The sequence below is a fragment of the Phialemonium atrogriseum genome (genome assembly GCF_030411735.1).
Source record: "Phialemonium atrogriseum strain 8032-3 unplaced genomic scaffold QBC33scaffold_5, whole genome shotgun sequence".
NCBI classification, from domain to species: domain Eukaryota; kingdom Fungi; phylum Ascomycota; class Sordariomycetes; order Cephalothecales; family Cephalothecaceae; genus Phialemonium; species Phialemonium atrogriseum.
In genome coordinates this window covers 736,751-755,491 of record NW_026848142.1, presented here as the reverse complement: position 1 = coordinate 755,491, position 18,741 = coordinate 736,751, and the positions used below count along the sequence as shown (strand labels likewise).

General features: G+C 55.8%; 9 protein-coding genes across 9 annotated transcripts; 6 read left to right on the top strand and 3 right to left on the bottom strand.

The window, feature by feature from the left end:
• Positions 1-173: 173 nt before the first annotated feature.
• QBC33DRAFT_609440 (necrosis inducing protein-domain-containing protein) lies at positions 174-1,695 on the top strand. The gene has a single exon (XM_060432387.1). It carries the CDS (start codon positions 600-602, stop codon positions 1,404-1,406), a length of 807 nt encoding a protein of 268 aa, XP_060286252.1. The 5' UTR covers positions 174-599; the 3' UTR covers positions 1,407-1,695.
• An 876-nt stretch (positions 1,696-2,571) lies between these two features.
• QBC33DRAFT_603032 (glycoside hydrolase) lies at positions 2,572-3,425 on the top strand (the record flags this gene model as incomplete). The annotated part of the gene is made up of 3 exons (XM_060432168.1): positions 2,572-2,626; positions 2,687-3,046; positions 3,139-3,425. 3 exons carry the CDS (start codon positions 2,572-2,574, stop codon positions 3,423-3,425), a joined length of 702 nt encoding a protein of 233 aa, XP_060286251.1.
• Positions 3,426-4,127: 702 nt separating this feature from the next.
• QBC33DRAFT_467285 (D-isomer specific 2-hydroxyacid dehydrogenase) lies at positions 4,128-5,816 on the top strand. The gene is made up of 4 exons (XM_060425158.1): positions 4,128-4,640; positions 4,703-4,755; positions 4,813-4,894; positions 4,952-5,816. Exons 1-4 carry the CDS (start codon positions 4,252-4,254, stop codon positions 5,550-5,552), a joined length of 1,125 nt encoding a protein of 374 aa, XP_060286250.1. The 5' UTR covers positions 4,128-4,251; the 3' UTR covers positions 5,553-5,816.
• A 326-nt stretch (positions 5,817-6,142) lies between these two features.
• QBC33DRAFT_603027 (uncharacterized protein) lies at positions 6,143-8,492 on the bottom strand (the record flags this gene model as incomplete). Its single annotated transcript, XM_060432167.1, has 7 exons — positions 7,808-8,492; positions 7,608-7,712; positions 7,411-7,533; positions 7,221-7,345; positions 7,042-7,151; positions 6,762-6,987; positions 6,143-6,690 (listed from the first exon to the last, which is right to left on the bottom strand). Exons 1-7 carry the CDS (start codon positions 7,999-8,001, stop codon positions 6,143-6,145), a joined length of 1,431 nt encoding a protein of 476 aa, XP_060286249.1. The 5' UTR covers positions 8,002-8,492.
• Positions 8,493-8,581: 89 nt separating this feature from the next.
• Positions 8,582-9,336, top strand: QBC33DRAFT_529980 (uncharacterized protein). The gene has a single exon (XM_060427194.1). The coding sequence runs from the start codon at positions 8,984-8,986 to the stop codon at positions 9,188-9,190; it is 207 nt and encodes a 68-aa protein (XP_060286248.1). The 5' UTR covers positions 8,582-8,983; the 3' UTR covers positions 9,191-9,336.
• A 494-nt stretch (positions 9,337-9,830) lies between these two features.
• Positions 9,831-11,358, top strand: QBC33DRAFT_603016 (uncharacterized protein; the record flags this gene model as incomplete). Its single annotated transcript, XM_060432166.1, has 6 exons — positions 9,831-9,989; positions 10,092-10,414; positions 10,462-10,753; positions 10,823-10,903; positions 10,933-10,957; positions 10,994-11,358. 6 exons carry the CDS (start codon positions 9,831-9,833, stop codon positions 11,356-11,358), a joined length of 1,245 nt encoding a protein of 414 aa, XP_060286247.1.
• Positions 11,359-12,530: 1,172 nt separating this feature from the next.
• Positions 12,531-13,742, bottom strand: QBC33DRAFT_310279 (uncharacterized protein). The gene has a single exon (XM_060423472.1). It carries the CDS (start codon positions 13,450-13,452, stop codon positions 12,688-12,690), a length of 765 nt encoding a protein of 254 aa, XP_060286246.1. The 5' UTR covers positions 13,453-13,742; the 3' UTR covers positions 12,531-12,687.
• Positions 13,743-14,289: 547 nt separating this feature from the next.
• QBC33DRAFT_529975 (uncharacterized protein) lies at positions 14,290-15,338 on the bottom strand. Its single transcript, XM_060427193.1, has one exon. It carries the CDS (start codon positions 14,938-14,940, stop codon positions 14,605-14,607), a length of 336 nt encoding a protein of 111 aa, XP_060286245.1. The 5' UTR covers positions 14,941-15,338; the 3' UTR covers positions 14,290-14,604.
• Positions 15,339-15,999: 661 nt separating this feature from the next.
• On the top strand, positions 16,000-17,966 carry QBC33DRAFT_529974 (uncharacterized protein). The gene has a single exon (XM_060427192.1). The coding sequence runs from the start codon at positions 16,426-16,428 to the stop codon at positions 17,677-17,679; it is 1,254 nt and encodes a 417-aa protein (XP_060286244.1). The 5' UTR covers positions 16,000-16,425; the 3' UTR covers positions 17,680-17,966.
• Positions 17,967-18,741: the final 775 nt, after the last annotated feature.

Below are 18,741 nucleotides of genomic sequence, written 5' to 3'. Positions count from 1 at the left end.
CAGCGGGGGGCCAGCACGCGGGAGACAAAATTAAGATTGCGTGACCAATGAGCCTCCGATGATCAACCCGCTAATGTAATCCGTGCCAGTGGCTTGCCAGTGACATCCCAGCAGCTGGAACTTGCATAAAGTGGCATCTGCGGGGTTGGATGAACAGAAAGATCAACGAATCTCCGAAGCCCATATTTCTCGCGTCTAACGCCCACAGATCCGTTCTTCGTCCCACCATTGGTTCGTGTTCCGGCGTCACATTGTAATGAAATTCAATACATAGGCCCCAACGGCCTTCCTTATTTGTTCCCGGCAACGTTGCTATGCACGCCCCAATTACAGCAACCCCGGCCATGTGCCTGATTTAGTGGCGGCAATCCCCCTATCACCAGCCATAGAAGGCCTCATGGAGCTTTGCACGGGTGCTGGAAGGCGCAACCCAGATTTAAGGGCGAGGGCGTGGTAGCGTGGCAGGTTCGCGCGTCAGAACTTTTATATCTGGACTGGTCCATCATGCAGATCTTGGATACGGATATCAGCCTCAGCTCGCTTTCTCTCGTTTCTGGCACAGCAGGGGACATCGCGACGGGCCCACGTAAACACAAGCCATGGAGTCCAACTGGCAGAGATGTCTCGTCGCGCTCCTTCTCGCAGCCTTCGTGCAACGCGGCGAGAGTATCCCGCCGTTCCTGCAGAGGCGAGCGGCGAAGCCCCTGACGGCGCTCCCGCTGAATGCGACGGCCGAGGATCTCCGCTGGCAGCCGTCGATGGATTTCGACAAGAACGGCTGCTACAACGTCCCTGCCATCGACAAGAACGGCAACATCTCGCCGGGCCTGCCCCATGACTTTGTGTCGCCGTCCAGCAACTGCCACGACCTCGCGGACCTGCTGAGCAACAACGTCTACTCGCGACAGCGGTGCAACAACGGCTGGTGTGCCTACCTCTACGACTACTACTTCGAGAAGGACGTGGCGATCCCCTACTTCATCGACATAGGCCACAAGTACGACTGGGAGCACATCGCCGTGTGGGTGCGCGACGGCAAGGCGCAGTACGTGGCCGCGTCGCAGCACGGCGAGTACCTTGTCAAGGCGGCCGCCGACGTGCGCTGGGACGGCGAGCACCCCAAGATGGTGTACCACAAGGACGGGTCCGTGGGGACGCACTGCTTCCGCTTCGCCACCGCCGCCGACGACGCGATCGAGAACGACCTCGGCGTCTGGTTCCGCGGCGACCTCGTCTCCTACAACGGCTTCCCGCCCGGCATCCGCGAGAAGCTGTATGCGCACGACTTCGGCGACGCACACATCGCCCTCTCCGACTCGTCGTTCCCGGGCAATCTCGGCCGCGCGAAACCAAAGGACATCACCTTTGATACCGGCTCGGACGAGGGCTCGCCTGGAGTCCCATGAGGAGTCTGATAGAGGGATACGTGTCTGGCTGGCGTCATTTTCGGTGGGAGGGTAATGACTGGCGTTTGTTTCCGTTTGGTTTTCTTTGCATTTTAATGAGGTCTCGGGTGGGCATTTCGTATAGAGCAGGTTTCTGTGCCCAGACCAACAGCGTCAGCGTTTATATTTTCTCCTCCCTTGGGCCCTTTCCCCCATTCTCTCGGATCATGGCGACTTCATTCGGGGTTCGACAAAGAGAAGAATAATTAGGGCGGTCATTGAGACAACTCCGGCAGGCTTTATTTCAGCTTATACAGCAAAAGTCTTAGTTTAATTTATGCCATTCGTGGCTGATAAGCTCTTCCTCTTCCTATAATACTCGATGCTTCGGTCGGCCGTGATGCTAGTCGACCGGTGTTCCGGGTCTCGATCGGCATTGCTCGACAGAACCTTGGTCAGGAGATCGGCCAGCATGCGCCGCTCGCAAGGCTGCAGCGGAATGGCCCGTCCATGATTCAACTCGATCTGGTTCAGGGGTGTGGGTGATCGGCCCCAGTCCGGGAATGGCAATATGGAAGTCTTGATACCGAAAAACACCAACCTCAAGCCGCGGCCCCACCGTTCAAACACCAAAATGGCGTACCGCAGCACATTCGACCAGCCCAAGGCTGCCGAAAAATGCCGAGCCGTGTCAATTGTCGGCAAACCTGGTCCGTGGCGTCTGGGGAGCAAGCAAACGATAAGAGATACTGGTTCCGTTCGAGGTCCACCCCTGCAAACCCTGGCAAATCTGGAGGGCCACAACCGGGTTGGGTATATTGCGATGCCTCCAAGTAATTAATATATTACCCACGCTTGAGTGGTTGGTGGATTTGGATGCCCACGCGTGTGCGCAAGTTTTCGTCCACAATCTATGCCCTGGCGAGGGGACTGACGTATCTCTCTCAATGGCACTCTGAAGTAATCCCCAGCTTTGCTGAGGGTATCACGAGGCCAGTCAGATGCGTCATTCAGCTATGCCCCTGTGCAAACCGGACAGTGCCCATTTGGGGTATTGGCCGGCGGCGTCGTTCCGAAAGAGGCACTCGATATTATATATTGAGGCTCTCCTCCCACCTCGCTCTTGTAACACCCAACTTCGTCGCCTAATAAGATAATCTTCCCTATAAATCAAAGTCCTCCGAGAATGAAGTCAGTCGGTCTTGTCGCACTGCTTGCCGCAGCAGCGGTTGAGGCCCATTGTAAGTGACTCTTCAGAACCTGCCATCTCCCTGCCACAGCACTGACCCTGCATCACCCAGACACCTTCCCGCAAAGCATTTACGATGGAGCCAAATCAGCAGAGTGGGAGGTCATCCGCGAAACGGAGAACCACTACTCCCACGCCCCCGTGCAGGACGTCACATCGTCGGCGATGACGTGCTACGAGCTCACCCCGGGCACGGGCGCCCCCAAGATCACGCCGGTCACCGCCGGGAGCAAGTTCACCTTCACGGTCGACCCAAGCGTCGGCCACCCGGGCCCCATCTCTTTTTGGATGGCCAAAGCGCCCTCGGGCAAGACCGCCGCCGACTTCGACGGCAAGGGCAACGTCTGGTTCAAGATCTACCAGGACGGCCCCAGCGGACTCGGCACCGGGACCATCACTTGGCCAACCCAGGGTGCGTGCCCCCTTTCCCCGTTCTTCTAGTTAAACCAAACCAACCATCGTATCGCACAAGGACTATGCTGACCACCATCCTTTCCCTCCCAGGCTTGACCGAGGTCAGCGTCACGATCCCCGCCTGCGTCGCCGACGGCGACTACCTCCTCCGGGTGGAACACATCGCCCTCCACAGCGCCTCCTCGGTCGGGGGCGCGCAGCTGTACATCGGCTGCGCGCAAGTCACGGTGACCGGCGGAACCGGGACACTGAGCACGGGCACGCTTGCTGCGATCCCGGGGGCCTACTCTGCATCCGACCCTGGAATCCTGTTCCAACTGTACTACCCGATTCCCACGAGCTATATTAACCCTGGTCCTGCCCCGGTGACGTGCTGATTGGGGCACATTGCGGTTTCGGTGCAGGGCGGGGGGGGGGGGGTTGATAAGCCGGGGAAGATGGATGTGAGTCTTTAAGAGCCTTCTACTCGTGTCTCTCGAATACGGTGGGCAGGTTAGGCTCCACGACCACGCGCCTGATGGACAGATACCAAGGCGTCTTATCAGTGAGGAAATTCAAAACAAGACCGCGCTCCTATTCTCGATCTTCAATTGTTGATGATATACCCCGTTTACCCCTTAATTGCCCCTTTTTCGTACCTGATATGGGCCACGGGTATTTATTGTTGATTTCCTAGTGAAGTTGAAATAATCTCAAGCCCGTCCCATGTTCTGAGGCTTCCAATCGGCAACACAAAAGAGGACCAATATTCAAAGAACCCTGCTCCTGTAGAATATGGCCCGTCGCTTCAGGAGCTATAACACCGGCTCCCGATGTAGCATAGCGCCGCAAAGATACCGCGACCTTGCCTGCTTCGCACCCATGGGTGCGGTTTGCCCCTCAATGGTAATGACCTGATTTACGCCTCAAATGATCAAACCGAGATAGAGGGACACCAGTACTCTCCTAGGGTCATTGGAAGTTGTAGTTGGGCACCGCGATATGACCCCACAGCGGCGCGAGATGGCGTCACACAGAACACCCCCACCATCCCACTCTCCCAATTGGCCCTATCTGCGTCGTATTTGTAAGCCGCCCGACTTCCGTCGACCTGAAACCGCAACAACGCCTTCCTGACTTTGCTTGAATTTCAGCGGTGCTATATACTCGGTGCCTCCTCACTTCCCGCAACCCGTCAATCGACTTTCAATTCAAGGGATAATCATGGTTATCGATTCCGCCGGGCCCAATGGCGCGCCATATTCGGCAGCCGCCGCACCAAACAGGTCGCTAGAGGGACACAAGCTCCTCCTGCTCATACCGGAGGCTCCGCCACAGGAATATCTGGACAGGCTGCATACAAACTTCCCGGGGCTCGAGGTCGTTTACCACAGGCTGGATTGGAGAGAGACAAAGACTCAGACACTGTTTCCGGAGGAGGAATGGAAAGACATCACGATCCTGCTCGCGTCCGGAAACGCTCTCCCTACCAAGGATCTAGCGCCGAAGCTCCAGTACGTCCAGCTCATGAGCGCTGGCGCCAACCACGTCCTCAAGAACCCGCTGTTTTCGGATACCGATATCGCGTTCTGCACTGCCAATGGCGTTCACGGGTAGGGTTCTATGTTCTATCCCCCTTCCCATGCCACTCGTCAACACGCTGACAAGCCAAAAGGCCCCAGATATCTGAGTGGGTTATCACCACATTCCTGGCTTTCCAGCATCACAGTATGTTTCCAACAATCAGCAAAGCCTGATAACCCAGGACTAACAGCGGTGTCTCAGTCCCGCACTACCTGGATCTGCAGCGCCAAGGCAAGTGGCAAAGGAGCCACACGATCGTCGACGACGCCGTGGGCCAGAGGGTGTAAGTTCTTCGTCCGCCCCGGCTATTCGCCATCAGTTACTGAACATTCATAATTAGGGGTATCCTCGGCTACGGCAGCATCGGCCGGCAGGTTGCGCGGGTAGCAAAAGCCCTCGGGTCAGACGTGCACGCCTACACGCTGCATCCCCGCAACACGCCCGAATCACGCCGAGACGAGTCCTACACCCCTCCCGGCCTCGGCGACCCCGAGGGCGTACTCCCCTCGAAGTGGTTCTCGGGCGACACCAAGGAAGAGCTCCACTCCTTCCTCTCCTCGGGGCTCGACCTCCTCGTCGTCTCCCTCCCACTGACCGACAAGACGACGCACCTGCTGTCGGCCCCCGAGTTCCAGATCCTCTCCGCCAAGAAGACCTTCGTCTCCAACATTGCGCGCGGCCCCATCGTCGACACGGCGGACCTGATCGAGGCCCTGGACACGGGCCTGATCCGCGGCGCCGCCCTCGACGTGACGGACCCGGAGCCGCTGCCCGACGGCCACGCGCTGTGGGGCGCCAAGAACGTCATCGTCACGCCGCACGTCAGCGGCGCGTCGACGGCGTACAACCAGCGCGTGTTCGCCATCTTGGAGCATAACCTCGGGCGGTTTAGCGAGGGGAAGGGGCTTACGAATAGGGTCAGTAGGAGGGATGGTTATTGATTCGGGTCTACTGGCCTTGATGCCGGGCACGTACCGGGTTTGTAGCAGTTGCTGCCTTTAGTAGGGACGTCTGGGGGCGATTTTGTGATTGCATTTGCTTCTGAGAAGAAGAGCCAAGGCAATGTAATTACCTTCAAGATGAGCTCTACCACATTGTGAAGCCAGAGATGTCGTCCTCTAAGGATATCCCATGTCAGTGTGTATCGGAAGGGGTTTATGCCCTGACTTCTCTGTTTTATCTATCACCGACTCTTATTTTTCAGATTGACGGTGGATCATCCCGGCTGAACCCGTGAGTCGACCCCTGAACTCCCCATGCTAGCACCAGATTTGGCTCTCTTGAGCATAGCGGTCGTTCCGGACAGAATGCTTAACCATGATAAGCTTGGATATGGCGTCATGTATACGCTCATTGACTGGCTGTCGACATTGACACAATGCAGGGGATGTGGTTTAGCGCCTTAGTTAGGTGCCTACCAGGGGAACTGGCATATAATGTACATCAAAGACAAGACATCACAGGGAGATACGTTCCACCGCTAGCTAATATGCAGTCGGGCTAACTTAACATATACCCACCAAACAAGACCTCAAGCCCACCTCCACCCAAACCCCACACCCGCAACAAGAGCACCCAACCCACCCGCAGCCCCCGCCGCTCCCTCGCCCGCCATCCGTCCCCCATGCCCCATCCAGTCCCCGGCCCACAGCCCGACGACGCCGACCCAAACCAGCGCGCCCGCCGACAGCGCGTCGAGAGACCCGATGATCGCCACGGCAGACGGGCCGCCGAGGAGGCTCCGCACCGCGGCGGTGCCCAATGCCATGCCTGCGGGGGCCGCGAGGGCGAATTCGGCTGCTAGGGGGAGGTTTTGCTTCTGCCTCTTCTTCGTAGTCGCCGAATCGGTGGTGGTGGTGGGGTAAGGGGCAGGGGTTTTCGTCTCTGCTGCTGCTACTGTCGCAAACCCCTGGCAGCCGGGGCCGGGGTTGAGGAGGGGACGACGCATGTTGCCGGTACTGCGAGGGACGGTGATGTGTGTGCCTAGGGCGAGGCCCTCGATCACCTGGTGGAGGGCTATCACTGCGGATAGGGTGGGGAAGAAGGTGTCGCCTGCGACGACGAGGGTGAGGCCGATGACTGATTGGGCCGTTAGCTAGTCGCTTTCCCCAGAGAGCCGATAGAAGGAGGCAGTTAAGGGGCGGACACACGCAAGGAGTGAAAGATGATGCCAGCTTCCGGGACGGAGATGCTGGCCAGCCCGGCCTCGAAGGTTGCCGGCATCCTGGCCGCATGCCATAGCAGGAGTCTGGTTCCGGCATATTCGACAGAGAAGGCCAGGAATAGGCCGGCCATTAGCATCGATGCCGCCCTGCCTTCGAAGGGAAGCTCCCCGAGACATTCGTCTGCGAACATCAGATACGCGTGTGTCAAGAGCTTGGGAACCTGTTAGCTCGGCACGATATCTAAAAATCGGATGTTCTTCCATACATGGACAAAGGCAGTTGAGATGATCACACCGGTGCCAAACTGCTTGAGCACGGAGAACACGATGTGGCGAGGGGTGGCGGGCGGGCCTAGGAAGATGGGCCCAAACACGCCTGTGTAGTCAACATCAGCCATGAGCTCGAGGGTACGGTAGATCCAAAAATAGGGGCGGAGCCTGTTACCAATTGCGTTCGTCACCAATATCACGAATAGCATGCCCACTCGTAAGGGGATGCTGTAATTCCTCTCAATGCGGGTGCATCTCCGAGTTGAACCCTCCTTGTCCGAACCAGTGCCAGCGCAGTGCCTGTAGCAAATTGGTTACGGGAGATTCTGACGGTTCGTGGCGGATAGCCGGTGACTGGAACTTACTCGATGCTAGCATGGAAGTGGCAGTTCTCTCGAGCCGGCTCGACAGCATCACCACCGTTCTGAGATGCGTCATCCGCGTCCAGGGTTATTTCTACATCATTGCCTGCTGGGGTGAGGCAGTATCTGATCAACGAAGTCAGCATGGCGGTTCTTTAGTTACTATGGATGTGAGTGGAGAGCAGGAGAAGGGAACGCACATATCGGAGTCATTCTGGCGGCACCCCGTGAACGCAGGTGGGATGTCTGTTGTTGCCGTGACTGTTGTATGGACACGATATTCGGATGCACCCGCCGTACATAACCTGCAAGACAACATATTAGCGACTAGTATATGGTGATGCCTACAAGTACAACCCAAACAACAGGGTAATTTCGGCGCTGTTGCTTGATGACCTACAGCATGATACCGTCATGGCCGCATTTCGAAACAGCAGTGACCTTGGGTTCCGCTGCGGCAGCTTGACCGGCTGTGCTTTGCGCTACCTGCCGTCCCGCAGGTGGGCTTCCGAGAGCAGTCACGATTTTGAAGAGCACGAGCGTCGACAAACAGAAGAGGATGAGGGCTCCCAAGGCTCGTAACTGGCGAATCATGGTGACGGAAGCCGACAGCGTGAGATCAAACGACAAGATTTGGATGAGGGTATCTGGGCTAAATCAAAGTAGCTCGTAGTAAAAAAAAAAAAAAAAAAAAAGATGGCCAGTTCTGATAGCCGTGCCGAGGTCAAGAGTCCTGTGAACCTTCGCCTCATCAATCGATGACCTTGTTTGTTATGTCGGCGAGTTGAGTTACGACTAACCCCTGGCAATGCCGTTTCTTCCTAAGCTGGACAGAACGCCCAAAAAAGTCATTGTGTGAATGCAACTTGACTCTATATTCTCATGGCTTTGGCGAAGCCGTCAAGGTGCGCGGGCTGGAGCGGGTCATGGTGGGATTTGGCTTGGCCTCTGGCTAGACTCGACTCAGTTTCATGGGCAAGATTAGAGGTCGGAAGCGAAATATGGAACAAAACGTAACTAGTTATTCTGGGAATGATGTAAATGAACCTAACTATTCCAGCTAAGCAGGGTTGGATGCTGACAGGGGCTGGCTGGTCATCTTTCAGCTCAAGGGTCAAAGAGTGATCCCAGTCGGTTCATCGAAGTACAGTGGAAGTACCATAAAGACAGGGTAGCTACTCCTCAAGAGCCTCATTTCATCGAATAGAGCGAGAGCCGGGTGTTTTGCCTAAGAAAAGGAAGGAAACTGCCAAGATTTGTGTCATTAATCCCCCCATGAGAGAACCCTGATAGACATTAGCCAAGAAGACATTGGGACCTCACCTGCAGCCAAGAATCTGCACTGTCGAGCGTTGTGGATTGCAACAGGGAAATTGGATCCTAGCAATGCTAGCATCTGCAGTTTCCCGACAGCGTGACGCGCCGAACTGTCTGGCTTTGTGTCGTTGGCCTTTTGGCCTCAAGTCTCGTGGCCGGTCCAGCTGATTGCCAATGCGGCTGGATTGGCTATACCATCAGCGCCAAGCTCCGCGCCGTCCTTTCGAGTCAAACCTACGCAAAGGTGCTGCGGAAGAGGATGGTAAAGCCGCCGCAGCCGTCCGATTCCGAGGCGGAGACCCGCGTACAAGACCACGCCACCGACGGCGCCATTTTTAACTTCGTGTCGACGGACGTCGACCACCTCAGTTTCATGAGTGGCAGCGTCTATCTGGTCCCGGCTGGGTTACCTTCCCGGTGCAGATCACCATCGGCACGTCCCTACTCTACCGCGTTCTCGGGATGAGTGGCGTGATTGGCGTCGCACTTATGATAGCCCTGCTGCCCCTGAATGTGTGGATCTCCATCTATGCCGCCTCAATCCCGACCACTACGAGGAAGTCCTCTACGCCGTCGCCCTAGTCCCGGACCTCGCGGCGCTCGCCAACGAAGACCAGACTCTTTCGGGCGAAAACAGAATCCGGCTCTCGGGGAGGGTAGAAGCACCCGGTGGCCCTCGCGCGGGCGCTGTACAGGCCGTCTAGATACGTGCTTCTCGACGACTGTCTCAGCGCGGTGAACGCGCGCACCGTGAACCACATCTTCTTCCACGCCATCAAGGGGCCCCTGATGCGAGGCCGGACATGCATCCTCGCCACCACACCCAGCTGGCGGTTCCGCATTGCGATTATGTCGTTGTGCTCGAAGCCGGTCGGATCAAGGCCCAGGGGACGGCTGACGAGGTTAATGTCTACAGGTCTTGTCGACTCCCTGCTGGGGGCGGAGAGGTCGTTGGAAGCAGTTTCCCGGGACGAGGCGTCTGCTCCTACCGAGCCACCAGCGCCCGATGTCGTACAGCGAATGACCGACGAGACAGACGAGGAATCCGACACTCGAAAAAGAAAATTCGAAGGGGCGGTACCTTGGCCCAGGGCTACCTAGCAGCCATGGGCTCAAGGTGGTGCTGGGTTCTGGTTCTGTGTGGCTTTGCCTTGCAGCAGGTGGCTTCGCTTGGTAGAAACCTTTGGATCAAGGTGTGGGCATCCCGGTACGACAGGCAGGAGAGTGAAACACCACCAAACGCCAGAGCCAAGGCCGCGGGAAAAGTGTCTGCTTGATATTACCTGGCCATCTACACGACAATCTGTACTGCCTATGCCCTGATAACATTCATGCGTGACCTAATCACGTTCTCGGGCTCACTCAAGGCATCCTCAGAGATATTCGAACGGCTACTCAACTCGGTGCTCTTTGCGAAATTCGTCCTCTTCGACCGCCCGCTGGGCCAGAGCACGAACCACCTCTCCAAGGACGAGGGTGTGGTGGCAGTTTCTGGCGTCCTTCTTGATCAGTGCGTTCCAGATCGTGGTGTCGGTGGGTATGGTCGTCGTGATCATCCTGTGGGTGCTACCGGGCTGGCGCCAATTGTGGTGCTCGCTGTGAACTTCCTGGCCTATTATTATGTCACGGCCGTGTATATCAACGTGGCACGAGATTTGAAGCACATCGAGTCGGTGGCCCGGTCGCCTCTGTACCACAGATCGGGGAGACGATCGCGGGCTGCTTGAGCATCCGCAGCTATGGACGGGAAGCCATGTTTACGGCCCAGCATGACGACTTGGTGGACCGGCTCAACCAGCCCTACCTACTCCTCTGGACCAGCAAGCAATGGCTGACATTGCGTATCGACGTGCTGAGCAGCATCGTCGCCTTCTCAACGGCTGCCTTCGTCCTCTCCAAAACAGGATTGATCGGGGCCGGCGCAGCAGGCCTTGTGCTCACCTACGCGGCGACGTTCACGGACCACATGCTTTGGTTTGTGCAGATCTACGCCATCATCCAGCAGAGCCTGACATCCGTGGAGCGCATTGTCGAGTACACATCGGCCGAACAGGAAGCAGTTGAAGGAGTACCAGGATCGCGCCGGCGCCCGGCGCAGAAAGTGTCGTCCGCCTGGACAAGGCACGGGGCCATCCGCTTCCACAACTTCACCGCCCGCTACGCCCCCCACCTCGAGCCCGTGCTGGAGAACATCAGCTTCGACGCTAGCCCGGGGAGCGAGTAGCGGTAGTTGGTCGCACTGGAGCCGGCAAGAGCTCCCTGGTATTAGCCCTACTCCGGGCGCTAGACCCCCATCCCGACGGCGGGTCCATCTCGATCGACGGCATCGACATCGCAGACGTGTCTCTACCACGCCTTCGCGGCGTGGCCATCACGGTGGTCCCCCAGGACGCGCAGCTCTTTGACGGCAGCGTGCATGCCAACCTGGACCCGCTGCACCAGCACGACGACGCCCAGCTGGTCGCGGCTCTGCGCTCCCTGCAGCACGAACACAAGCCGGACTGGGCCGACCTCAACTGGCTCGCAGCCGAACTCTCGCACGGCGAGCGCCAGCTCCTGTGCGTGGGGCGCGGCCTGCTACACGGGTCGCTATTGCTAGAAATAGCAAGAGCAAGAGACGGCAGTAGCGATTGACAGATCTGTCTGTTTCAACGAGTGAGCCTTCCCATCCTTCCCATTCTGTTTGCGATTTCCACTTATGGAATGCAGCAGCAGGCCAAGCCTTCCGCTGGATAACGCACCAGAATCCGCAAGAGGCACCTGGACAGGCTTGCGATGGCAAGACCAGCCTTCATCTCGCATCCACACGTCGAGCTGGACCCCACAGGACGTCGCACAAGGAGGCTTGTAATGGCAAGTACAGCCTCTGTCCCCGTACAGCATGTCGAGCAGGAAGTGGCAAGACGCAAGACGCACAGGTATGTAAATAGGCTATCCTCCTGGGATTCGTTTCGGTTTTCTCTTCTCTTCTCTGTCAAACTGCTATCAAGCGATATTTTTTTTTTTTTTTTGGAGCGAGATATCCTCAAAAAATAATTACAAAATGACAGTAAGTCTTGTTCTCACAGCCGGTTTTTGGCTCTCTATCGCATCCAACTCATGTTCTACCCCTTTCCTCTCCTGAGATCATCTGGTTCAGCATCCTTCTCGGTCTTGTCCGCCCGGTCTTGTCAAGTGCTTTCGGTAACAGTACTACTTGCTGCTGACACTCCTGCGTAATAGTTTTACGATATAATTATCGGCGCCCGGGACCTCGTCCTGACCAACTGGCACGGTGTTGCACTTTGCCTGGGGGGCGTATTGGTGTATAATGGGTCCACGCCGGCGCAGCGGGAGGCCCTGCGAAGGATCGTCCATGCTGCAATGGATCACGAACCGACTCGTCGGTTCGTGATTGACACCATTTTCGGCAATGCGCCTGAACCCTAGGTAAAGTCAACGTCCGTTGCTGGTGGGGATGACGGATGAGGTCCCCCGACAACCCCGGTACCCTCGCCTTGGTCCAGCCGGGGACCCCACTCGAACTCCATCGGCCTCCGGCCGACAAAGTCTCAAGACGGCGATATACCTAGTATCATCCATATCATTGATGGACCCCACTCGAACTCCATCGGGCTCCGGTCGACAAAGTCTCACGACGGTGGCGTAGTGTCAGCCATATCTCTGTCACCAACATCATCAGGTTGCTAGTAAGAGTAGGCCCCAGGCTGTTACCGACAACTCGCCTTTTTACTGAAACAAGTCATAGGTTCTACCAAGACTACCAACGGGCTCGGTATGTAGCCCCAACGTTGACCACTGTACGAAGCTCAAGAAATGCGGCTCCTGATTTGTGTGATACTGACATGTTGAGTTACAGGGCACTGTGCGCCCTCTCAACGGCCGCCCCAAGCGCCACCCAATCCTGTGAAACCCACGGTGACCATTGGCACTGCCCGCCCGGAGTGCCGCAGCCGACCACGCTTACTCCGGACGAGGGCACTCGTCAACCGAGACGACGGCACCCGGAGTGTATCCCGCACGGGGACCATTGGTACTGCTCTCCAGGCGTACCTGAGACGACAACCCCTCCGGGAGAGGACGATTGTGGTCCAAGAACCAGCAATACCGCCACTTGCGAACCACACGGAGACCACTAGCACTATCCGTCGGACGTTGCCGAGCCAACCACTCCTTCCAGCGGTAACCCGGAACCAACCCCAACTGGGCTACTGGGCGAGCGTATCCCCCACGGCGACCATTGGCACTGCCCCGAGGGACTGAGTCCCAGAACCGACCACACCTCCAGGCGACCACGGCGCAACTGGCACCCTGGAGGGACCAGGCGAGTGTGTTCCCCACGGCGACCACGGGGACTACTCTGAAGGCGTCCCGGGGCCGACAAACCCGCCCAGCGGAAGCTCCCCTACGGGAGAGGCACCTCCTGCCAGGGAGTGCATTCCTCATGGTGATCACTAGCACTGCCCCGAAAGAGTCACCGAATGAGTCCCCGGAGGAGTCCCCGAACCGACAACCCCGCCTAGCGGAAGTGTCGAGACTAGCGCGGCATCCCCAGCCAGCAAGCGCATCCCCCATGGCAAGCACTGGCATTGTCCGCAAGGAGTCCCCGAACCGACCACGCCGCCTGCCAGCGGTTCTATGCTCACCACTTGCACAAGAACGGCTGGATCGGCGCCGACAGGATCTGGTCAATTTGCTGTTGTGACCGCTGGAGTGAGTGGGGCGCATCCCAGGCCGAATTTCGTGGTGGTGTCATTTTGGCTGTTGTGCCGGTGCTCGCTGCTTTGTGATGATGGTATTTACTTCTGTCCATGTTGAGGGGATAAAAGGCCAAGGGATAATTGAGATGGGGGTTTTGGGTGAGAGGGAGGGGTATTGGTCTACTTTGTACAGTCCTTTGGACGTTTGGTTAGGTCATTGAGACAACAATGTCGATGTTTGCCAAATTCATCGTTCTAGGAATATCGTGAAAGGTTGATAGCACAATAGACTAGCAGGCACAACATCGCGCTTTCCACACAATCTATGATGTAAGAGGCCATCCTTACATCTGTGCGATCTCGGACGATACCGCAACTTCACGTAAGCAACCACTGCAAACAGAATTTCTCCAGGGGCATACGCCATTTACTCCGCACGCGCAGGCGATTAGTGCATCACAGGTATCAGCAGGCTGTCAAAATTTCGACCAGGTGGCGGAAAATTGGCAACAGTTGCGGTTGTTGTTGCTGCCGCTGTAATGGGAAAGTACTAGAGAGAGAAATTGCATGGCTAAGTGCTTCAGCATCTGAAGTTGCTGGAGAGAGAAAGGATTCAATGTTGTATGGTTGCAAATTTCTCAGAAAATCGCAAGATCGAGGAAGCCTGCATGGTCTTGCTTGAACGCAGATCGAATGAATGCTCACGATTGCCTGCACCTCTACTCCACCGACACACACGGGCTTTGAACGCATGCCAGAGAAACGTCTCTCGATTCTTAATAAAAGCGGTGAAACAGGCGAAGCCTTGGACTTCGCCCAGTATGGGCAAAACAACAAAACAACCACGAGGGAGAATACGAGGGCCAGCTGATTGATCTGCGGCCCTGGAGAGAAGTGAGGGCCGTTGCAGACCGTATATTCGAAAAAGTAGGTGATTGCCTGCTTGTTGTTTTCCCTACCTAACCTTGAAAGCCGTTCCGGCTGTCATAACCCCTTCCACGTGACCTCGCACGTGCCGTACCTTTTTACCCCTTCCAGCGGCAATTGCAGAGGAGTCTCGGCTGGCACCGTGCCAAGGCCTAATTACTTCCCACCGAGTAAATCCGACTGTCCTACCTAACCCGAAGCCCGGAATCGCTCTTTCTCCTTCACCTTGCCATACCATTACTCCTCTAGGTAGTCAGTAAGCGGGCCTTCCAAACCGGTATGCGTCGAGCCTGGTCGATGCGGTAGATATGGACCACAGGAATGCAATGCTGCCGAGACAATAACCCCAGGAAAAGCTTGGCCATCTGCGCTCTTCAAGAAGCTCACATCCCTTAACCACGAGTTGGGCAATGACGTTGACGAGAAACCAATCACCGCAGCGAGGATGGAGGGCGTAGTAGGCGACGCGAGCAACGAGGTTGAGGTTTGCCGGGGCTTCTGCAGGTGGCCCAATTCCGTCTGGGTTGTGGAGGAATAACACCATCCAGATTATGTAGCCCACTGACGCGAAAATGTAGAGTGCACCCATAATGTGGGAGTTGATGACGAATCAATATGGCGATATTCCCGTACTCCGATCGGCAAGTATTGTGCGTGTGTCTGTAGCAGATTTCGATTTCAGACGTGGGCCAGCGAAGGCGAACACTCACGTCCTCTCGGGAGGTTGCGAAGAATTGTGGTTAAATATGCTGGATGGCGAGGCTTCGCTTCGTAGGCTTGCTCAATCCACCAGTCTAGGTAATGTTGGTTTGCGCAGAATAGTAGTCTGTGAAGTCACCCGTAGGGTTGATGCTGAAAAAAAATATGTTGTGTCGAGGTGAGAAAATGAGTTGAAGCTGGAGAAAGAGACCTATTTATGTAAAATTGAGACAGGCGCCTTTAAAGTTCGGGGCCGTAGCTCAAGGTTGCTTCAAAATTCGGTGCCCGGTTGACTTCGAGATATTGAATTAAGCTCTGAGGCGTAAATCGGATTATGAGTCATTCGCATTCCTGCCGACTGGTAACAGCTGGAACAGCTGACGGTCCCGTCAGCTCGCCGCTTCCCCAAGAATTGTGTGCATGGGAACAAACACGACTCGGAGAATGAACGTATTAGCCGCCGAAAGCGAGGGGAAAGTGTCCCTATCGATGGCGTGTATTGCTTCACGATAAATACTGGCTTGATTTCCATCCTGATGCTCACGGGCAGCCCGAATATAAACCACATGTCTACCGAGCGGTCCAAACGGGTAAACCTGCTTTCCCCGTCGTAATTATAAACCCGCGAGAGTCTTTTCCCTTAAGCGCGCAGCGGGCCACGCTATATCACACGCCTTCTATTTTTTACTCCTAAGGATATCATGATGGCGAAGTTGCGGGAAGGACTGTCGGAGCAAAGTGTTAGATACACGGCTCGCCTCATATTCTGTCCAGCATCTCATGAAGGACTTGGATCATTCGTCCACACATCGTCCATTACCGTAGACTAGGTGCATACCCTTGGTCTTGCTCTTTTCTCCTCCTTTCTTTTTTTTTTTTTAGAAAAAAAAGGGGGTGGGAGAGGTGGGTGGGCGCTAGGGTGACGAATGACTCGGCGCCACCTCCGGACCGGCCCCACAAAGCAAACCAACCCTTCCCGCCAAGCTGATGTCACTACGTTTGTCGGTGAAAACCAACCCCTGTAGAGAAGCAAAGCGTCTGGTTCGTTGTGGGCAGTGGCGCAAAATTGCCTGAATGAAGAACCCGACCTGTCTTTGGGCTACTATGGCATCATCATAGGCATCTCCGTTGGGAGCATGTGAGGCCGCAGGATCAAACTTTTCACCAACAAAACTGGCTCTGAGTCACTCACAAGACGTCGGGGGTCCGTGAGGTCAAGATTTCAATATCACCTTAATTTGAACCGAAAGACTCCCCAGCAGACATTAAATGACCTTCTTCCACCTTGCTTCTGCACGGCATCTCTAAATCGTCGACAACTGACATCGAGTTCAACCTATTTTCCCCCATCATTGGCCAGCACACCCATCTAGAAATGCCGGCAGGGATAACGTACCCTGGGTATGTTTCCCCTCCATATGAAACCGAGACCGACTGCGAACCTTTCCGGGAGAGTTGCCCTTCATACGATGAACGGTACTTGAAGTCCCGGACGATAGAGCCTCCGTCAGACGACCTGGTGCAGCTGCTGCGACGAGAATTAGAGGACATATTCCACGAACGGGCGGCATGGGAGCGTCTGCAAACCAATACTTACAAAATCGGATGGCTGCCGTGGCACTCTACGTGGAGCGAGTTCAACCGATGGAGTCTGGACAAGCAAAAGCTCTTCACCAAAAGGGGGGGCTTTCCGGGAGGGTTGAGGGAGTTTGCCAACAAGGAAGTCATCATCTACTTCGAGTCCCAGGATCATGTGCTGGGATTCAACGCGCAGAAGCTTGGGCGATATGTCTACCGCGAGTGGCTCCGCATCAACGGCAGACGACCGCCCCTATTCCGTCATCATGCCTTTGCCAAGGACATTTGGTTCGATGAGACATGCTCGAATCGCCCTCAAAACATACCGGAAATCACGTCTTTCCACAAGAGCTTTTGCGACAGTGCATCTGAATCCCTCGACGAACAGGCCACGTTGCATTCCGGATTCGATCACTATAATCCACGTGGCGTACACCCTCATATAGCAAGCCGGTCCTGGAGAGAGCATGGCTTTGCGCTGGGACATCTGTTCCGATCCCTGTTCATGGTTGTCGACGACCAAGTCGTGGCACATACGGATCCCTGCCCACATTGGGCTGAGTACCCGCACGGTAAACCCCTTTACAACTTGGAACGGCGCGTCGAATGGCATACATCCCAATTCACCGTGCTTCTTATAAAGACAGGAGACAACGCGCATCTTAGTGCCCCTATCTGCTTTCAGTCTCTCTACGACTCAGCCCAGGCACTCCCGGTGAACCGGAAAGATCTTACTCAGGGAAATCGCAGCATCGAGGACGACGTTGTTCGCGTCAAGATTGGCGTGGCAATCCAGTTTGTGTTCGACTTGCTACGCATGGAACAGGAAGCTTTGCCCCATGTTCTCCGGGCCGTCGAGACACTGAAAGAGGAGTTGACACGGGTATGCGAGCATTGGGTTGACCGTGTTCTCGATCATGCCCAACAAGTTGGCATCGATAACAACGGCTTCACGTGGCAGGCCGTCCGGCGAGCCCAGGCAAGACTGAATGGGGAGGCGTTTGAGCTGGATCAAGTTGACCCCTACTGGGAGCATGTCCGCAGGCTTTGATCGACCATGGCCGAGACTCTGTGTAGTGTACGAGGGCAATTGGGGAGGAAAGATGGGTGGGTGTGGCCTTCCCCAAGTAAGCCGTGAATGCCCTTGTCTGGGTGCGGGTCCCTTGGGGATTCCGTCTCTCTTATCTGCCTCAATGTAGGTCCTGTTCTGGTAAAGGACATAGATGCGTGTAGCAATGAGGAGCTGCACCCTAATTGCACATGGAAACATATCTGCAGAATGGCGTAAATCTCGAGGTTGCCGGTTGCCGGCGTGGGTATAGCTTGGTTGGTGCAGACTGGGAGCATTACTCCGCACACGTCCCTTAGCCAAACCCGTCCCTGCCCGATCAGGGGGTGGACCATCGTTTGTCGTGCGTTAACTTCCATCCTTTACCCACCTACCTAGGCAGGTAGGCACCTAGGTGAGCAACTGGTAGGTCGGTCCTCGCTCCTACACCTCAAACCTGCCGAATTCGACCCATTTTGGCAGCGCGCTGCCGCTGATACCGCCAATCCGCGATACAGACCAACCCAATTCTCACATCATCACATCGCACAAAAAACAACCTCGCCAGATACCTCGTGGCTTTCCAAGATCTTGGCCCGGAGTATCGCGAGTGGTCGACAACAGACCAAATCCCTCCCAACGTGTTGGCCGCTTGGAACGCAAAGCAGGCCAACATATCACCCGCGTGTCACGACGCCATCACGTCAATCAAGCAGCTAACCTGCGACCAAGTTGAACAACAACACAAGGAAGGTATCTCTGCTCTCTCCTAATTGCTAGGTACCTACCTACCTACCTACCCAGGTACCTACCTAAGGTAGGTAGGTGCATGCCTTACCTACTCTCCCTCGCAGATGATTAGGTAGGTTGCTCTTATACTTGCCTGGCCATCAGGGTCTTCTTGCTGAGCCAAGGTTCCGCAAGCACAACGAGTACCTAGATTGTTGAAGCAGGAAGAGGTAAGATCTGATTTATTGGAGCAATCGGGAGCAGGGGCAGGGGCAGGCACCATTAGGTTAGAGCAGGAACAACCAGGGGCAGAGGCAAGAACGATGAAGGGAAGGG

What these genes read in the sequence shown, in the direction of transcription:
- QBC33DRAFT_609440 (XM_060432387.1), top strand. Translation starts at nt 600, where the DNA reads ATGGAGTCCAACTGGCAGAGATGTCTCGTCGCGCTCCTTCTCGCAGCC.
- QBC33DRAFT_467285 (XM_060425158.1), top strand. Translation starts at nt 4,252, where the DNA reads ATGGTTATCGATTCCGCCGGGCCCAATGGCGCGCCATATTCGGCAGCC. An exon ending in ACTGCCAATGGCGTTCACGG is followed by an intron (nt 4,641 to 4,702) that starts GTAGGGTTCTAT and finishes ACAAGCCAAAAG; the next exon opens with GCCCCAGATATCTGAGTGGG. An exon ending in GACGCCGTGGGCCAGAGGGT is followed by an intron (nt 4,895 to 4,951) that starts GTAAGTTCTTCG and finishes ATTCATAATTAG; the next exon opens with GGGTATCCTCGGCTACGGCA.
- QBC33DRAFT_529980 (XM_060427194.1), top strand. Translation starts at nt 8,984, where the DNA reads ATGGTAAAGCCGCCGCAGCCGTCCGATTCCGAGGCGGAGACCCGCGTA.
- QBC33DRAFT_310279 (XM_060423472.1), bottom strand. Translation starts at nt 13,452, where the DNA reads ATGCGCCCCACTCACTCCAGCGGTCACAACAGCAAATTGACCAGATCC.
- QBC33DRAFT_529975 (XM_060427193.1), bottom strand. Translation starts at nt 14,940, where the DNA reads ATGGGTGCACTCTACATTTTCGCGTCAGTGGGCTACATAATCTGGATG.
- QBC33DRAFT_529974 (XM_060427192.1), top strand. Translation starts at nt 16,426, where the DNA reads ATGCCGGCAGGGATAACGTACCCTGGGTATGTTTCCCCTCCATATGAA.